Here is a 14,968-nt window from a genome sequence, read left to right on the forward strand (position 1 = left end):
TGAGAAGTCCGAGGACTCCAGGAAATCGAAACATCTCTTTATTCGAGTTACTTGTTTGGCGGTCAAAACTTTCCGAATGTTTTTTTTTTGGTTTTTCGAAAACATGCTGGCAGAGTAAACATTTGTAAAAAATGAAACAAAAAATATATATAAATAAAAATCAAAAAACACGGCCGTTAAGCAAACGTTGGCGCCTGGCTTTGGACCCCTGTGCAATAATTTCGATTTGATAACCCGGCTGAGACTGCATCGTTAACGGGTCGTTGGCAATTATGAGCCGATGGCGATAGCATTCGATTTGCAACAACAAATCCATTTTCAGGCTAAATTGTGCATGCCAGAAATTTGTTCGGTCATCGCGGATCATTTGGCGACCGATTGCGAGCCCCTGAAATTGAATTACGGCGACAGGAAGGGGCATCGTAATTTATATGCCCTATAACATCCCTTGATTTTTTTTATTTCTGTGACAATTGTTTACCAAATCATTTAATCATAAAATATTTTATTTTATTTAACATTTTCTTTACTTTGATTTCTGGTGTAGATCGAGATTGCAATAACAAATAGTGCAGTCCACAAAGTACACTTATTTCCAAATGTGCAGCCCAACTAATCCGGATATAATCACAGATATACATAGATACGAATACAGCTGAAAGAGCAAAACTCGAGCTGCGCTTGCGCCCTTTCGCCGCCTTGAGCGGTCACTTAGTCATGCCTGCGAAATTATAAATAATATTAATTAGCCATTAATTGGACATTTACGTCCGATTTGCATGGCAGCCAAAAAAAATTTTACTTTTAAATTTTCCAGCAATGCCGTTGTGATTCGCTTTTAATGGCATTCAATGTCATTAGCTGACGGCACAACAGCTTGAGTTATTCCCGGAAGGCAGTCGGACAAAGAGCCGGTTGGCTGAGCACCTCCCACATCTCACAACTCCTGCACCTCGCCGCCAACGCCCTGTTTGCCCTGGGCCTGCCGTTCCAGCTTCTCCTGCTCAGCGTTTTCCAGTTGGGCGAGGGTCAGAAGAGAGATGCCCAGCTGGTCCTCTCGGGTAAACGGTTGCGCCATGCGCTTTAGCCAACGGCGAGCCAGCTGCACGGCTTCTTCCGTACTTAGGTTACAAAAACTGTCCACCAAATGCTCCTGAATCCATTTAGGCAAACGCGATCGCTTGTCGTTTCGCGAGAACCGTTTGTCCGCAAAGATCATGATTCCGTAGTCCGTCTTCCCGCGCAGCGCTCGACCTACGCACTGTGCTGCATGCCGCATGGCGTCGAAGGTCAAGAAGTCGTTTTCACGTATCTGAAACTGATCCCGTAAGTAATCCAGACGGGCCTTCAGAATCCGAGACTGCGTGTACACATAAGGGATACCGAACATGAGCACCGCGCGACCATAGTGATGGTCGAAATCCACACCCTCCGAGACCTTGCCACGAGCCACAGCCAGCAACACAGCTCCACGACCACAATCACAGGCCTGCAAGTCGAAATGAGAGCGTTAGTTGGGGTTAGTCAACTTTGGGAGCAATTAATGTATACCCTTTTTGAACATCGGGACGTCTTAATATTATACATTGGTCAAACATTAAATACGTACCTAGCAATAACATTTGAAAATAATAAAAAGTTAAAAATATTTCCGCTAATCTTTTCCCCAACATAATTTCGATTGAAATTACCCTTTAAGTATTACAATATATTTTAATACGAGTATATACATTTCATTTTCATATTCATCGTCATATCAGCAATGATAATGCTACGAAAATCTACCGGTACCTGCGTTCTGATTAAATCAACATGATCCGACCTCCAAGGGCGTGAATCATAATGAGAGCGAGGTTGCTATGTCAGGCACATTTGCCGGGAAGCCATAGCAATATCGTTGGTTTTTGTGAAACTGAAAACATATGTCTTACCTTAACATAGTTCATCAGGGCGTAGCTTGTTTCGGCATTGTCCTGAGTTTCGATAAATAGTAACTTGTAGCGCAGCAAGGTGTCAACGATTCCCTGATCATACCAGGAGGCCACCACAGACTCCAAGTATAAATAAGAGGTAAAGAAGCACACTATGCCATCGGGTACTGTCTTCGCCACCTCCACCAACAGCTGGCCATAGTTACGGATCACTGCAGTATCCTCTCGAGTCTCAAATTTGGATGAAATGGTAACCTGGTCGTTGCCCTTAGAAACAATCTGTTGAATAAGAACATTTAAAAACAAAATACCCTAGTTGATAGTACAAATAAGGCGTACCATAGGAAGAAGACATGGTCGGGCCAGTGTCATGGTAAAGCTGCTCATGACCACAGGATCAAAGTCCAGTATTTTTGGATACATGTCCATGGGTGATAATGTGCCTGAGGTAATGACCACTGTTTGAAATCTCGAAAATATTGGAGCCATGGCAATAGACGAGTCTAAGCAACTAAAGTGCAAAATGGGATTTGATACAGTGGGCGTTTTGTCGTCGAAGGGTTCAATAATAATGGTGAACCCCTTCGTGTAGGTGGACACCAGCGTGGCAAAGTGTGTGATCTATTAAAATAATAAAGCATTTTATATCGCATTGAAAAACATAAGGTAGTTCAGGACTTACGAGAGTAAGGGCTCCGTACTCGGTCAAATCACTTATTTCAAGTGTACGCAGCAAGCTTGAGAGGCGCTCAGCACAAAACCGTAACGGTTTGCGCTCAATACATATTTTGGAGGATATATCTTTAAGAAAGCCGGCAGGTGATTCCTGGACGACATGATGGACCCGCAGTCTTGTCTTAATGTACTCAATGAAGCGGCGCAAAAAGCTTAGAAAGTGATCGGCGTTCCTTATGTTTCCCGGAACCACCTCTGTTAGCACATCTTTGGGCAGGACTGGGTTGGCCAGGATCATGTCCGTGTCCCGCTGCACACTAACATCCTTTAAGCCCTGAACCATGCGCTGATACTCTTCGTTCAAACGATTTGTGTCCTCTTCCCGAATGCTGAAAGACATGTCAATTAAAGCAAACCATATTTCCAATGGCTTGAATGGCTTACTCTTGAACCAGTTTTGTTAGCTGGTTTAAAGCGTTTGTACTGCGCTCTACAGTGCGTCTATTAATCTTCACGCTCATTGAATCGATGCAAACATTGTCGATGTTGTGAGCCTCATCAAAAACCACACAGGACTCTCGGCTCATCTCCTTGGACACCACCTGAGCTATCTTTGGATCTAGCAGATAGTGGTAACTATATACCACAATGTGAGCATGGGCAATCTGGTATTGAATGGGGCAATGGCAAATCCGTTCACAATATATATGTTAACTATCAACCAGGAAACTCACTGCATAGCGTGCTAAAAAGTATGGACACCAGTTGCGCGCTCGACCGTATTCCTTGAGATCATCGATGCTGTAGACGCCTACTGGCAATGTAGACTCTTTTCCCTCCAGGCTGAATCCCTCGAAGTATTGGCCTGCAATAAACTGTTTAGATTGTGGTGATCCTTAAATACAAGTTTAAGTCATCCTTACAGATGGGCGTCTCGCTGTCCATCTCGTGCCGGTCGCGAATGTAGCTGGCAGTGAGTCCGTAACACTTTCCGTCAACGGCTTTGCCTTCGCGCTCCTTGCTGACCTCGGGATGGATGCACATGTTCTTTCTGGAGCTGAGCACTAGGCCTGTGAGGGGCGGCGGATTTGGGCAATGTCTCTCGTAGTAAACCATCAGATTCTGAAGCTCGGCGATTACTTTTTCAATCTCCGGAACGGTACGAGAGCAATATATTAGTTTGCGGATGGTCTCCGGATGCTCCACCATGTAGGCCACGATTAAAGAGAGAAGAGTGGCCGTTTTGCCAGTTCCCGAAGGCATCTCCAGAAGGCAGTGACCCTTGGCGTCCAGGCTTCGCTTCAGTTCCAGCATATACGCATATTGTTCCGGGTAGATGTACTCGTACGGAAAATACACCAGGAGACCGTCCACACTAAGCCTGTGGATTCAGTAATTATCAAGGAATTCCCATTTATGTCATTCTTCCACTTACTTCATTTTCCTTGATTTTCGGGATAATGTGCAATCCTATTTATTTAAAACCAGCGTGACCGGTTACCCGTACCGGTAAAAAATGTCCCTAAATAATCCACAAAATTTATACAAAATATTAGTATTTTATACCACTCAGGGTATATTTTAACGTTCAAGCTTCAGTCACACTTACATTAAACATTCTACTTAAGACCAAAGTAATTTCAACTTATTTATTTATTAAACACTACCTCTTAATCTCTCCATGGACGATCTGAATCCTCTGGCGGGCACGGCTCATCTCCTAGAAGAAGTTGACAGTGAGTAATTGCGGGAAAAAACCGAAGGTGGAGTCTTAAATCTGACACTTTACAGAGAAACTGATGGTACTGCTAAGAGACGGACGAACTCTGATTGGATACCTGCGATCCGTGGATCAGTTCGCTAACCTAGTGCTGCAGCGCACCATCGAGAGGATACATGTCGGAAACGAGTACGGCGACATTCCGCGTGGAGTCTTTATCATACGCGGCGAGAATGTGGTGCTCCTAGGAGAAATTGTAAGCTTAACTCATTCCTTTGATTTCACATATTTTACGTCCTCGAACTAAAAATTCAAGGATCGCGAGAAGGAACAAAAGCTGCCGCTCAAGGAGATTTCGGTCGACGAGATCCTGGACGCCCAGCGAAGGGAGCAGGAACAGCGGCAGGAGAAGCACCGTCTGGTTTCCAAGGCACTAAAAGAACGAGGACTGGCCGTAGATGCCAACATAATCAACGAAGACTTCTGTTAAGACTTCACTTCTTTTTCTAAGAACATTGATAGATTAAGCTCAAAAGATTTTGTCACTTTGTATATTTGTACTGCATTAAAAAACTATGTTAAAAACTATGTACATATGTATCCTGTCTAGCCCGATCCGCTTACACCTGCCCCCGTTCCGCTCTCCTCGAGCAGTATATACTTCTCCAAAATCTGGTACATCTCCACCTTTGCCTTGATTTTGTGCACGCGTGACAGTTGACGAAGGTAGGCGGCGATAGATTTGCAGAAGAAGTCGTCCTCCGTTTCCGAGTTATTCACCGGGATGACGGCTGACGGATTAGCCATTTCAGGAGCGGAATGCTCCCGCTCCTGGGCCACATTAGGCACACAGACCATATAGTTAAGGTCCGCCTGGCTAGGCTCCACAGGTTCACAAGTTGGTGCCGTTGTTATTTTCGGAGCAACAGCCTCCGGGTGGATGGTGACCACTTTGACCTTTTGCTCACATTCTGTATCGCCCAGGAACTCCTCGAAGCTCTCCTGTTCTGGTTCGTGGCCATCGTCTGCTTCCACGAGCACGGAATAAGTCTCTGATTGCGTAGTTTGCGCCTCCAACTTAGTATCGTAGTCCTGCTGTTCCTCGCCCTCATCATAAACCTGTGAGCTCTGCTCCTCTATCAGGGCGTCCGTGTCCAAGGGCAAGCGGAGGCGCCGTTGTCGCCGATGAATTTCTACTTTCATCCAGCCGGTTGGCTTTTGATCCCGATCACGGTCGCGTCCTCGTCGCTCCCTCCGCTTGCGCACAAAATCCCTCAAGAAATCCATTTTTCGAAAGAAGTCATTGTGGCCAAATTCCCCTGATGGATGCAGGCGCTTCTGTTTGAGCTCCCGGGAGTAGCGATCCCGCAGACAGGTCCATCGTCGCCTTGCGTCTGAGATAGAGATGCTAAGCACATCTGCAACTTTGGCCCAGTCCTCTTCCTTGCGCTGCGACAGTCGGAAGGAGGGAAGCTGGGGGTCGTACAGCGACGGGGTCTCGCGGATGGTCTGGATAAGCAGGATATCCGAATCATCTAGAGGACGGTGGTTGGAGCTCATCTTATTTTGTTTGATATTAATATTTATTTTCGCAGTGTTGCCAGACTGCCAGATGGCTTAGCTGTGTTAATTATTCACAATAACATCGATATATCGAAAATTTTTATTTTATATCGATATATAAAAATTGTTATTAGAGAATATGAAAAAAATAAATGATCTACCCAAAGCATTGCCCAATAATATTACTTTGTTCAATGAGATTACAAATTCAATGTCATTCATTATAAGAAGATCAATATTTCAAAATTCTGAAAATGTTGTTAGCCACAAACGGTCACATATCCGTTAACATGCGTTCAACAGCACAATTTCTGAAAATGCTATGGAAATTGTCAACTTTACAGGTGTGGCAACGCTTGAGGCTATAGGGCAGCCATTTTTTTCACGCTTTGTAAAAAGTTTTTAAAAAGTCGTGAAAATTGCATAAAATTCAACGAAAAAGCATTTGGGCAGTTATAAACGATTGTGTGGACCAACCAAAGTATGCTAAACTAAAGTTCGTGTGTGCGTGACGTGAGTGAACCGAACAATTGAACATGGAAACAGTGGTTGCCTTCAACAATGAGGTAAGTTATAGAGCCTTTTTGCAATGAGGTGAGTTATAGAGCCGGCGTGGTTACACAATGTCCGGTTGAAGTCAAGTCGGGATTAGGAACTCCTTGCTCAAAAAAGGTATAGAGATCTTCTCAAGGCGCAGGCAGAGCCCCGAATTTTCACCGACAAACGCCGATCAGGGTTGCTTTATCGCGAGCACCCGATAACGATAACGCAACAAAAACTCCGTGTCCCATAAATCCCGATTCCCGTGGCGTAAATTAATTCCTCTGCCTTTCAGCTCTCCGGACTCTATGACAGCCGGCCGCCCATTTCCAAGGCCAAGATGGCCGCAATCACCAAGTCGGCGATGCGTGCCATTAAGCTGTACAAGCACGTCGTACAGAGCGTGGAGAAGTTCATTTTAAAGTGCAAGCCGGAGTACAAGGTGCCTGGACTGTATGTGATCGATTCGATAGTGCGCCAGTCTCGGCACCAGTACGGTATGGACAAGGACCTGTTCGCGCCCCGCTTTCAGCGCAACCTCACCGAGACCTTTGCCAACTTGTTTCGATGTGCACCCGAGGATAAGAGCCGCATCATCAGAGTGCTCAACTTGTGGCAGAAGAACAACGTCTTCAAGTCGGAGGTCATCCAGCCGATTTTCGACCTGGCAGACCCGAACCACCCTATCTACCATCAGATGCCACCGGTGAGTGGTAGCGGAGGTCAGGGCAGCGGTGTGGGTCCCGGACCGAGTAGCAGTGGAGCCCTCAGTTTGGCAGACATATCAAGCGGTCCAAACGGACTCAACAGCTCTGGAATGGAACTGAGCATGAACAGCTCGGGGGGCGAGGATAAAATGGGTGTCATGCCTGATTTGTCGGTGAGTGATACTTCTGGTAGCCTTACTATAAAGATTATGTTATATTGGACGCTGGCTAACTAACCCATCATCTAACATTCTGCTGCATTTACATTTCTCATGTCTTGCCCACTAACCGCATCTTTCACCCTCGCCCACTCGCTAGCTGGGCCATGAGAAGTTTGGCGGCAGCAGTAGCAGTTCCAAGCGTCACTATTCGGAGCAGCACTACTCAAAGCGACAGTCGGTGGCCTCCTGCTCGTCAAAGTCCAGCAAGTCCCATCATCACAAGCGGGAGTACATTAAAACCTCGCACGAAATCGATTACCAGGTGCGGGAGATAATCGAAGAAGAGGATGACGGCCTGCAGGTGCTGATGGCCGATGACCACCACTGCATGGGTGACGATTCACCGCCCACCTCATCCAAGCTATTAGACGTATGGCGAGCCCCTTTAACCCTTCATTTAGATATTTTAGTTTGGATTAATTTTCTGTTTATTGGTAGCTTCTTTTATCTTAACGCACTATTAATAATCCTTGACCGACTCTTCCAGAACAACAATCTCAAGCAGCTGCTGAATGATCCCAATGTGCTGCGTCAACTGCAGACGCTACAAAACTTCCAAAAGTTCAAGCAGCAGGAAGAGAACCAAAAGCACCGCTATGCAGATGAAGCACTACAGCAACATTTTCAGAACGTTATGAAGGTACATTTCATTAGCTTACATTGTTATCCCTATTTTCATAATCGTACCCTTTTAGGGAAATTCTGGGATGCAGCCGGGCATGGGAATCGGCATGGGCATGAACATGAATTTGAACGACAGCATGGACCTCAACAAGGATGTCGAGTTCATATCGGAGCAACAGACTATTGAGGTATACCTTTTAACTGATTCTATCTATCACATTTTCTGGGGAATTGTGTGTGCTTTTTACCAAGAACTTACACTACTGGTTCAAAGCATAAACAAATTAGATTGTAATCGGGAGATGCCATTTGCCTTGTGCTGACGTGCAGTTAAAACTGATAATGTTCCCAATATGTTGTTATAACCGATACAGTATCGGAGTGTCCAAGCCAAAGAACAATCAAGCTGGTGCTTTTGCACTTTTTATTAATAGCATATACGCCTTTATAAACCTCTAAAAAATGCAATCCATATTTAAGGATTTGATTCCCGATCCATAAAAATGATTTGTAAAAACATATTTTCTTTAAAGAAGATGCCTTTGGGCAGTCCTTAACATGTTCTTTAAGTCGATCTCTAACATATTACTGAATTACAAACCAATTGCCAATATTTGAATAAGACAATGAAATAGTTAATGGTAAAAAAAAAATTAAAGAGAGGATAAAGGTAAGGTTTAAAAAGTCACATGATGTCCGGCGGAACAACCCGTTACCCGATGTTATAACAACGTTTGGTAAGTTTCTAATATGTAAATCAAAAATGTTGCTCGAAAACGCAAAACTTAGTCTGGAAGAACTATAAGAATCATCAAAGTTTAAAGCAAAACAGAACCACACGTCAACACACGCCAAAGAATGCAGTTTATTAAGTCTATAATATCGTTTCTCCCCTTTGGCCAGCCACTAATCCATCCTCAATCCCGATTCCGCTCCCTCCACCACCATTTTGGATCCAATAATTTTTTATGCTTACCAAAATGCTAACGTTTTTATCACGTATCACTTCTCTCAAATTTCTTGCAAACACTCCCGTCTCCTATAGGTAATCAACCTGGACGGTGCCGATTCCCGCAGTCCGACACCCGACCGTGATCGCTACAAGCGCAGTCGCAGGAGTAGTCGGAGCCGCTCAAGGTCTCCGCGTGGACGAGGAACTGGAGGAGCCGGAGGAGGCGGCCCTGGGAACGACCGACGACGACGTGGCTCCCGTTCTCGATCGCGCAGTCGATCCCCACGTTCCAGCCGCCGCCGAGGATCGAGGGACCGAGACCGCATGGATCGGAGCAACCGAGACAAGGAGCGTGATCGCGAGCATGAACGTGAGCGTCGCAAGAAGGGATTGCCCGACATCAAGAAGGAGCACCTCAGTGGTAATTATAAATTCGTAAAATGGTTCTCAGAGTGTCCAAGGAATTGGACTCTTTAAGATTCGTTTGCATTACGTGTTTTTATTTTTTTCTTTTGTACTAATCCCGAAGAATTCATTTTTTCTCGGCAGCTCCTTGGCTCAGTTGACGTGTGTGTGTGTGTGTTTAGTTAGGGATTCTTTATCTTAGAATCTGGAATACTTTATAAACTCCCCTCAATCTATAAATATGCGTTTTCGAGCAATATATACATTTACATAAGGATTACTTACTATACTGAGTTTAACATTTTAATTGAGAAACTATTTTTATCATACTAAGAACCGGAAGAAATAACTTAATTTTCCTGTTCATATATATCGGTTGAGGAAAGAAGTTCCCAACTTTGTTTTTGAACAAATCTATGTTACGTAAAATTTTCCAATTTTATTTTTGAATATTTTATCTTAACATATAAGATATCTACCGGAAAGTTTCTTAAAATGTGAAATACGAGTTAATAATTTGAAGGAAACATGACTACTTTTAAGCTTTGATGTTACTAAAAATTACAAAATAGAGACTTCTAATAACAACATGGGAGATTTTATTTGTTAATTTTACATATTGAATAGTATATGCCCGACAAAATTCAAAACTGTTACTGGACCATTTTTAAGTATTCGTGTTAAGGATGTTTTAATTTAACGTTAAAATTCTTGGTCACCCGAATTCCATACCATCAGAATCAATTATGTTCATTTCTTTGTAGTTCCTTGTCTATATCTTCTATTAAGTAATAAATAGAACGGATTATTATTGGCACGCACACCTCAACAAGACGAAACAGTCCCATCACTTTTATCTATTCAAACCTAATACGGCATACTTTATCTTTCAGTGTGCAGCACCACGTTGTGGGTGGGCCACCTGTCCAAGCTGGTTTACCAGGAGGAACTGTCTGACACCTTTGGCGAGTACGGTGACATTGTGAGCATCGATCAGATTGTGCCTCGTGGATGCGCCTTTATTGTAATGAATAGGCGCCAGGACGCTTACAAGGCCATGCAAGCGCTGAAGAACCACAAACTGCAGGGGCGCGCTATCACCATCTCATGGGCTGCCGGCAAAGGTGTTAAAAGCAAGGAGTGGAAAGACTTTTGGGACCTCGAGTTGGGCGTTACGTACATTCCTTGGTCCAAATTGAGCCAGGATACGGATTTTGATGCCCTAGAGGAGGGCGGCATGTTTGACGAGGACACCATGCCCAACCAAATGAAACAGAAGATCAACCAAGCAAAGACTGCCGGCAAGGAGAAAAAGGTTTCTCCCATTGCAGAGGTAGTTGGTGCGGCGAGTGTTGGCGTTCCGCCACCAGGTATGATCTTTGGCATTGACACGACCCAGCCGCCGCCAATTGGGCCAGTCGGTCCTGTGGGTCCTCCTCCTGGCCCGGGAGCACCACCTCCGGGACTAATGGGTATGGTAAGGGGACAATTCCCGATGGCCCCTCCCATGGGCATAAATATGCCGCCGCCCATGATGATGCCCCCAACTAATATGCCGCCACCTATGATGATGCCAACGACCAATATGCCTCCACCGATGATGATGCCACCGGCCATGATGCCGCCAGGGTTTCCAGGTAACTTTAAATCTCATAGGCCTTAGCTAGTAACTAATTTTAATTTTTGTGCAGGCATTGGAGGACCCCCGCATCCCATGGGCTTGCCCCCAGGAACTCCGTTCCCACCACCAGGAGCCGTACCTCCGCCAATGCCCAACGTAGGGCAACCGTCCGCCAATAGCGGCAACGTGAGCGACGATCAAATGGACATTGAGATGGATCTGGAGGACGCCCCACCTCCGCCACCGCAACAACAAGCTAACTTTAACCCTTCGCCCAACAATGTCGAGCTGTCTCCAGTGTCCTTGCCTAATGAGATGTTCCAGCAGCGGGAAAGAGAGCGTGATCGAGATAGGGATCGCTCGCGGGGCCCGGGAAATTCGCGCTGGGGCGGACGTGATGATGTCGTCGAGGCGGCTGAGCGTTGGCGAGCCGAAAATGGTGGTGGGGGAGGTGGTCCAGGCCCTGGACCTGGTCCTGGACCGAACGCAGCTTTCAATGAGGCAAGAGCCCGTCTTAACCTAAATCCTATTGATCACGGCATGCCAAGACCAGACTTTATGGGTAAGTACAGAACACAGAGATGAAGCTTATCAGCTAACAAAACTTTTATTTTCTTGCAGATTTTGACAATCGCGGTGGACAGGGTGGTCCTCGAGGAATGGGGCCGCGTGGGAACCACAACGGCGGCCCAGGTGGTGACTTCTTCCCGCCCAACATGAATCACAATAGATTCAATCAGCCCACCAGCCTAATGCAGATGCGTATCCCGCCACCGACCTTTAACCAGCGTATGGGCGGGCCAGCTGGTAACGGTGGCAATGGCGTTGGGCCAATGTTCATGCGGAACCAAGGAGGCGGAGCTGGTGGTCCTGGAGGTGGACCGGGAGGTCGACAGCAGGGACCAGGTAAGAAACGCGGATTATAAAGACAGTTTAATATTATATTGAGCCGATTTAATTTGTTAAAATTTCAAAATAAATATAAATAAATTTAATTTAAAGTTTGTTTATAAAAAATTATGTGTGCAACTGCTTATCTTATATTAAGTAGAAAAAAGACCTAGAACTATATGTTAATTGTTAGTAATTTAAATAATTTAATCTTTAATGTTTACATTTTAAGAAAACAGTAAGGCAAAGAAAAATAGCTTTATTTTAATATCCCGCATTTTAAATCTATGTCACTTGCAGGTTTCTTTAATCCTCGGAATCCATTTAATGATAACCAACGCGGTCGAGGAGGACAAGGAGGAGGCGGTGGCCGTGGCATGGGTGCAGGCGGACCTAGCGGACGAAACCGTTGGAGCGACGATGAAGATGAGGCTGGGAACAATTTCAAACGGCGTGGCGGTCCTGGAGGGCCTGGCGGTAATCGGTTCCGTGGTGATCGCGGAGGCGAAATGATGGACGATCGTCGCGGTAACAATCCACGTGGAGGCCGCGGAGGTCCGCGAGAGGATCGAGAACGTCCAGGCTTCGGAAACAGACGCGGCTCGCGAGATGACAGCAACCGCCATTCAATAAGCTCCACGGACGAGGGCAACAAGCCCGCTTCAGAGGCTGACCTCAAGCCTAAGCATGACGTAACCACAATAATTAACTCCAACACTGGATCGGCCCCTGCAACCACCAAGGTAGACACTGAGGAAGACTGGGATCAGGAGCTTCAGGACTACGAGGCGAGAATGGAGGCTCAAAAGCCAGGGGAAGATCCTTCTCAATTCGGCAACAGTCCTCCGCAGGACAAGATGCCGGAGGAGACTCAGAACTTTGCCAAACCAGCTGACGTGGCGAGCGATTCTTCGTTTCCAAAATCACAAACAGAAGCGTCAGCCGCCTGCACGCCCCTCTATGACGAGCTGCCACCGCCAGGGAACTCCCAGGTCCAACCACAGATCTCGAGGGAAGCGGAAGGCTCTCCACCCGCCCAGGAGCTCCAAGTCATTCATACAGAGGCTGCCCCCAAAGAGGAATCGGTTCCAGCGCAGGCTACTGAACCTCAAACGGAAGCTCCATTTGCGGAGGAACCCGAAACACAAGCTGCTTCCGCCGATGTCGAAGCCGATGCATAGGCGATAGACAGATCAACTAAAAAAGAGACGCGTCTTTGAGAAAAAACAACAGAAATTGTAACTTATGATTTTCCTTACAAAGTAACTTAAGTGAAACTCCATACATCCGATATTTTTCATATTTTTTAACAAGAGATTACGCAGCATTTGTTGACGAGAAAGAGTCGTTCGCTTTTAAAATCAGATTCAGTTTATTTCGCGTAATTTTACTTGTCGTACAATAGGGACACTACTACTGAGGACTATGTGGATAAACAGATATAGCAAATAATTAGCAAAAGAAACGGATTGTATGGACAGGAAATTGACAGGGGAGCTTGTGTGGAATTAAAAGCCCAATCATAAACAAATCAGCAATTGCAAAACTTGAAATGTTTATTATTTTGTTATGTATTTAGTTTTAAGAGTATATTTAACACTCAGATTGTTTCTAATGCGCAGATTCTAAGTACACGCATAATTATGTACAATTCAAATATACCTATATTATCGGATACTATAAAATAAAAAGTGAAAACAAATAATTCTCTCTACTACATTGCAGAGGCCACTCTTGGTTTGCTTAATTATTTAAATTTTCCAGAAAGAGATAGTTCATTTTTATCGGAGCGGTCTTGGACTCGCTTTGCCAAAAGATGAATTCAATTTACTTCAAATTTTGGTTAAAGGAACAAGTTCACAAAAGAAAAAGATCGAAAAAAGAACCTTAAACTGACCCCGACGTGATTTGAACACGCAACCTTCCGATCTGGAGTCGGACGCGCTACCGTTGCGCCACGGAGTCTTGATGCGGGGAGGGGTATTTAATACCCTTGATTAGGAAAAGATCGGAAAAGCGAGACTTCAGTAGAACCTCAAACTAAATGATTCTTCAAAAGACAACAGCATCGGTGGTTCAGTGGTAGAATGCTCGCCTGCCACGCGGGCGGCCCGGGTTCGATTCCCGGCCGATGCAACCGATTTTTTTTTTTAATTTATAATGTTTTTTCAACGCCCAACGATTCAATTACAGTAATATGGCAAATATTTGAGATATAAGTAGATTTATTGGCATCATTATGTTGTCGATATTTAAATTCGGACCCGCACAGCAATATCGCCGCATCTGAAGGGCTTGTGCCCCAAAAAAAATGCCTCCCATTTATCTGGCTTCTGATATAAGCTATACAGGTTCTTCAAATAGTCAGTCTTTTGTAAATTTTATTTTGAGTTAATCAAAATTTAGATTTAGAGTAATTAAATATCGGTTAAGATTGAAAAAAGAGAAACGTCTGCTTCTGGAATATAAACAACAAAAAGTACAAAAAGCAGGTTGCATCGGCCGGGAATCGAACCCGGGCCGCCCGCGTGGCAGGCGAGCATTCTACCACTGAACCACCGATGCTGTTGTCTTCTGTAACATCATTAACTTTGAGATTCTACTGAAGTCTCGCTTTTCCGATCTTTTCCTAATTCAGGATATTAAACATCCCTCCCCGCATCAAGACTCCGTGGCGCAACGGTAGCGCGTCCGACTCCAGATCGGAAGGTTGCGTGTTCAAATCACGTCGGGGTCAATTTAAATTCTTTTTTCGAACTGTTTATTATTCTGTTTTTTGTTTTTTGCTTTACTGATAATAAATAGAATCTGTAATTCTTTTATTTATTGGTATATCTCAGACAGATCCATAAGGTACTATGTTTAGGAAAAATTGGCTATTCACCCGGTTTTTCCACCACATGATGGTTTCTATGAATTGGAATGCCATGTTTTTAAGGTCAGTAATCAAATAATCAATTGCAATATAATTTTTAAATAAATGAAATGTTCTTATGTCTTTTTAAACTAATTTCACGTTACTTGTTTACTTTAAATATATCTAGCAGATGGTCAATATGCACTTAATAAACAAGAATTTTTTCTGTTACACGTCTTTATTCACAGTTTTTATAAGTGT

The 14,968-nt window shown here is 44.6% G+C and overlaps 4 protein-coding genes and 4 non-coding genes across 10 annotated transcripts; 4 read left to right on the forward strand and 4 right to left on the reverse strand.

Moving 5' to 3' along the window:
• Positions 1-473: 473 nt before the first annotated feature.
• LOC108109277 (general transcription and DNA repair factor IIH helicase subunit XPD) lies at positions 474-4,121 on the reverse strand. The gene is made up of 8 exons (XM_017217769.2): positions 4,042-4,121; positions 3,530-3,987; positions 3,341-3,471; positions 3,051-3,271; positions 2,614-2,995; positions 2,271-2,552; positions 1,932-2,210; positions 474-1,489 (listed from the first exon to the last, which is right to left on the reverse strand). The coding sequence occupies exons 1-8, from the start codon at positions 4,044-4,046 to the stop codon at positions 938-940; spliced, it is 2,310 nt and encodes a 769-aa protein (XP_017073258.2). The 5' UTR covers positions 4,047-4,121; the 3' UTR covers positions 474-937.
• An 84-nt stretch (positions 4,122-4,205) lies between these two features.
• Positions 4,206-4,914, forward strand: LOC108109300 (U6 snRNA-associated Sm-like protein LSm1). The gene is made up of 3 exons (XM_017217796.1): positions 4,206-4,342; positions 4,398-4,582; positions 4,643-4,914. The coding sequence occupies exons 1-3, from the start codon at positions 4,288-4,290 to the stop codon at positions 4,814-4,816; spliced, it is 414 nt and encodes a 137-aa protein (XP_017073285.1). The 5' UTR covers positions 4,206-4,287; the 3' UTR covers positions 4,817-4,914.
• On the reverse strand, positions 4,850-5,932 carry LOC108109299. The gene has a single exon (XM_017217795.1). The coding sequence runs from the start codon at positions 5,884-5,886 to the stop codon at positions 4,933-4,935; it is 954 nt and encodes a 317-aa protein (XP_017073284.1). The 5' UTR covers positions 5,887-5,932; the 3' UTR covers positions 4,850-4,932.
• Positions 5,933-6,220: 288 nt separating this feature from the next.
• On the forward strand, positions 6,221-13,552 carry LOC108109182 (SR-related and CTD-associated factor 4). 3 transcript variants are annotated; one of them, XM_017217611.2, is made up of 10 exons: positions 6,221-6,455; positions 6,725-7,309; positions 7,455-7,727; positions 7,845-7,997; positions 8,053-8,169; positions 9,027-9,354; positions 10,232-10,975; positions 11,030-11,521; positions 11,581-11,865; positions 12,151-13,552. In XM_017217611.2, the coding sequence occupies exons 1-10, from the start codon at positions 6,426-6,428 to the stop codon at positions 13,029-13,031; spliced, it is 3,888 nt and encodes a 1,295-aa protein (XP_017073100.1). In that variant the 5' UTR covers positions 6,221-6,425; the 3' UTR covers positions 13,032-13,552. The 3 variants fall into 3 exon arrangements, with proteins under 3 accessions (XP_017073100.1, XP_017073101.1, XP_017073102.1); XM_017217612.2 differs by lacking the exon at positions 7,455-7,727; XM_017217613.2 differs by lacking the exons at positions 9,027-9,354; positions 11,030-11,521; positions 11,581-11,865; positions 12,151-13,552 and having other exon boundaries at positions 10,232-10,430.
• Positions 13,553-13,743: 191 nt separating this feature from the next.
• Trnaw-cca lies at positions 13,744-13,815 on the reverse strand. The gene has a single exon. It is a non-coding gene; the product is annotated as a tRNA-Trp (tRNA).
• Positions 13,816-13,915: 100 nt separating this feature from the next.
• Trnag-gcc lies at positions 13,916-13,986 on the forward strand. The gene has a single exon. It is a non-coding gene; the product is annotated as a tRNA-Gly (tRNA).
• A 358-nt stretch (positions 13,987-14,344) lies between these two features.
• Positions 14,345-14,415, reverse strand: Trnag-gcc. The gene has a single exon. It is a non-coding gene; the product is annotated as a tRNA-Gly (tRNA).
• A 100-nt stretch (positions 14,416-14,515) lies between these two features.
• Positions 14,516-14,587, forward strand: Trnaw-cca. The gene has a single exon. It is a non-coding gene; the product is annotated as a tRNA-Trp (tRNA).
• The last annotated feature ends 381 nt before the right edge of the window (positions 14,588-14,968 follow it).

Source organism: Drosophila eugracilis, unplaced genomic scaffold (assembly GCF_018153835.1).
Source record: "Drosophila eugracilis isolate 14026-0451.02 unplaced genomic scaffold, ASM1815383v1 contig_1765, whole genome shotgun sequence".
NCBI classification, from domain to species: domain Eukaryota; kingdom Metazoa; phylum Arthropoda; class Insecta; order Diptera; family Drosophilidae; genus Drosophila; species Drosophila eugracilis.